General features: G+C 56.4%; 1 protein-coding gene across 1 annotated transcript in view; it reads left to right on the top strand.

The window, feature by feature from the left end:
* Nucleotides 1-1,819, top strand: part of LDLR (low density lipoprotein receptor) — a 43,968-nt gene that overhangs the window by 23,508 nt on the left and 18,641 nt on the right. Inside the window, exons 7-8 of the mRNA XM_011954953.1 lie at nucleotides 545-716; nucleotides 802-1,029. Coding sequence (XP_011810343.1) covers nucleotides 545-716; nucleotides 802-1,029 — 400 coding nt within the window. The remainder of the gene's footprint in view (nucleotides 1-544; nucleotides 717-801; nucleotides 1,030-1,819) is intronic.

Genomic DNA, 1,819 nt, shown 5'->3' with positions numbered 1-1,819 from the left:
TGGAATGTGGTGGCACGATCTCGGCTCACTGCAACCTCCACCTCCCAGGTTCAAGCAATTCTCCTGCCTCACCCTTCCACGTATCTGGGATTACAGGTTCCCGTTACCAAATGTGGCTAGTTTTTGTACGTTTAGTAGAGATGGGGTTTCACCACGTTGGTCAGGCTGGTCTCAAACTCCTGACATAAAGTGATTCGCCCACCTTAGCCTCCCAAAGTGCTGGGATTACAGTCTTGAGCCACCGTGCCTGGCCTAATTTTTTTTTTTTTTTTTTTTGTGGCAATAAAGTCTCATTGTATTACCCAGGCTAGCCTTACACTCCCAGAAAAAGTGATCCTCCTCCCTCGGCCTCCCAAAGTGCTGGGATTGCAGGCGGGCGCCACTGTGCCTGTTCCCATCAGGAGGTTCTTTTCCACCCTGTTTTTCTGGGTGCCTCCTCTGGCTCAGTTGCACCCTGCAGGGTGACACGAGGGGATGGGGAGGCACTCCTGGTTCCATCGCTGGGTTCCCTCTGCTCCCCTGACCTTGCTCCCCGGGTCCCCAGGCTCCATCGCCTACCTCATCTTCACCAACCGACACGAGGTCAGGAAGATGACGCTGGACCGGAGTGAGTACACCAGCCTCATCCCCAACCTGAGGAACGTGGTCGCTCTGGACACGGAGGTGGCCAGCAATAGAATCTACTGGTCCGACCTGTCCCAGAGAATGATCTACAGGTGAGCGTCGCCCCTGCCTGCAGCCTTGGCCCACAGGTGAGACGAGGGCTCCCGGCCCTGACGCCCTCCTCTCCTCCTGCCTCAGCACCCAGCTTGACAGAGCCCACGGCGTCTCCTCCTACGACACCGTCATCAGCAGGGACCTCCAGGCCCCCGACGGGCTGGCTGTGGACTGGATCCACAGCAACATCTACTGGACCGACTCCGTCCTGGGCACTGTCTCCGTTGCGGATACCAAGGGTGTGAAGAGGAAAACGTTATTCAGAGAGAACGGCTCTAAGCCAAGGGCCATCGTGGTGGATCCTGTTCATGGGTGTGTATCCACAACGCTGAGGGGTGCAGAGGGAAGGGAGGGAGCAGGAAGGGGCTTCAGGAACTGGTTAGTGGGCTGGGCATCGTGGCTCAAAGTGTCTGTAATCCCAGCACTTTGGGAGGCTGAGGAGGGTGGATCATCTGAGGTCGAGAGTTCAAGACCCGCCTGACCAACATGGTGAAACCTCATCTCTACTAAAAATACAAAAATTAGCCGGGTGTGGTGGCAAGCACCTGTAATCCCAGCTGCTCGGGAGGCTGAGGCAGGAGAATCACTTGAACCCGGGAGGCGGAGGTTGCCAGTGAGCCAAGACAGCCCCGCTGCACTCCAGCCTGGGTGACAGAGCGACACTCCGTCTCAAACAAACAAACAAAAAAAGAACTGGTTAGTGGTTAGTGGTTAGAGGCTAGTGGTTAGTGGCTAGGCCCCAGAATGGTATCTTCCAAGCCCGTGGCTGACTCAGCAGCTCCTGGGGCAAGACACTCTGACCTGTGTCCCCTGGCAGGAAGTATCACCTCTGCCACCTGCCTGGTGTACTCTGTACCTGTCAGGCAACATCTGCCACCTGAGCACGTGAGAGGTGGCATCTCAGTTTCAGTGAGGTGCTGACAAGCCGGGACGCACACTGTCCTCACAGCCGCCATCAAGAGGTGAATATTCGGTCTTGGGCAGAGATCACTGGAGAAGGCACACTTGGTGTCCGGAAGGGAATGCAGGGAAGAGATCATCATTTAGATGGAACAGAATTTGCTTGCGGGTGAAGGTGGGCCCGCTAGGGCCAGCGTCCCTT

This window comes from Colobus angolensis, unplaced genomic scaffold, assembly GCF_000951035.1.
Source record: "Colobus angolensis palliatus isolate OR3802 unplaced genomic scaffold, Cang.pa_1.0 Scaffold39, whole genome shotgun sequence".
NCBI classification, from domain to species: Eukaryota; Metazoa; Chordata; class Mammalia; order Primates; family Cercopithecidae; genus Colobus; species Colobus angolensis.
This window is presented reverse-complemented; position numbering and strand designations above follow the sequence as displayed.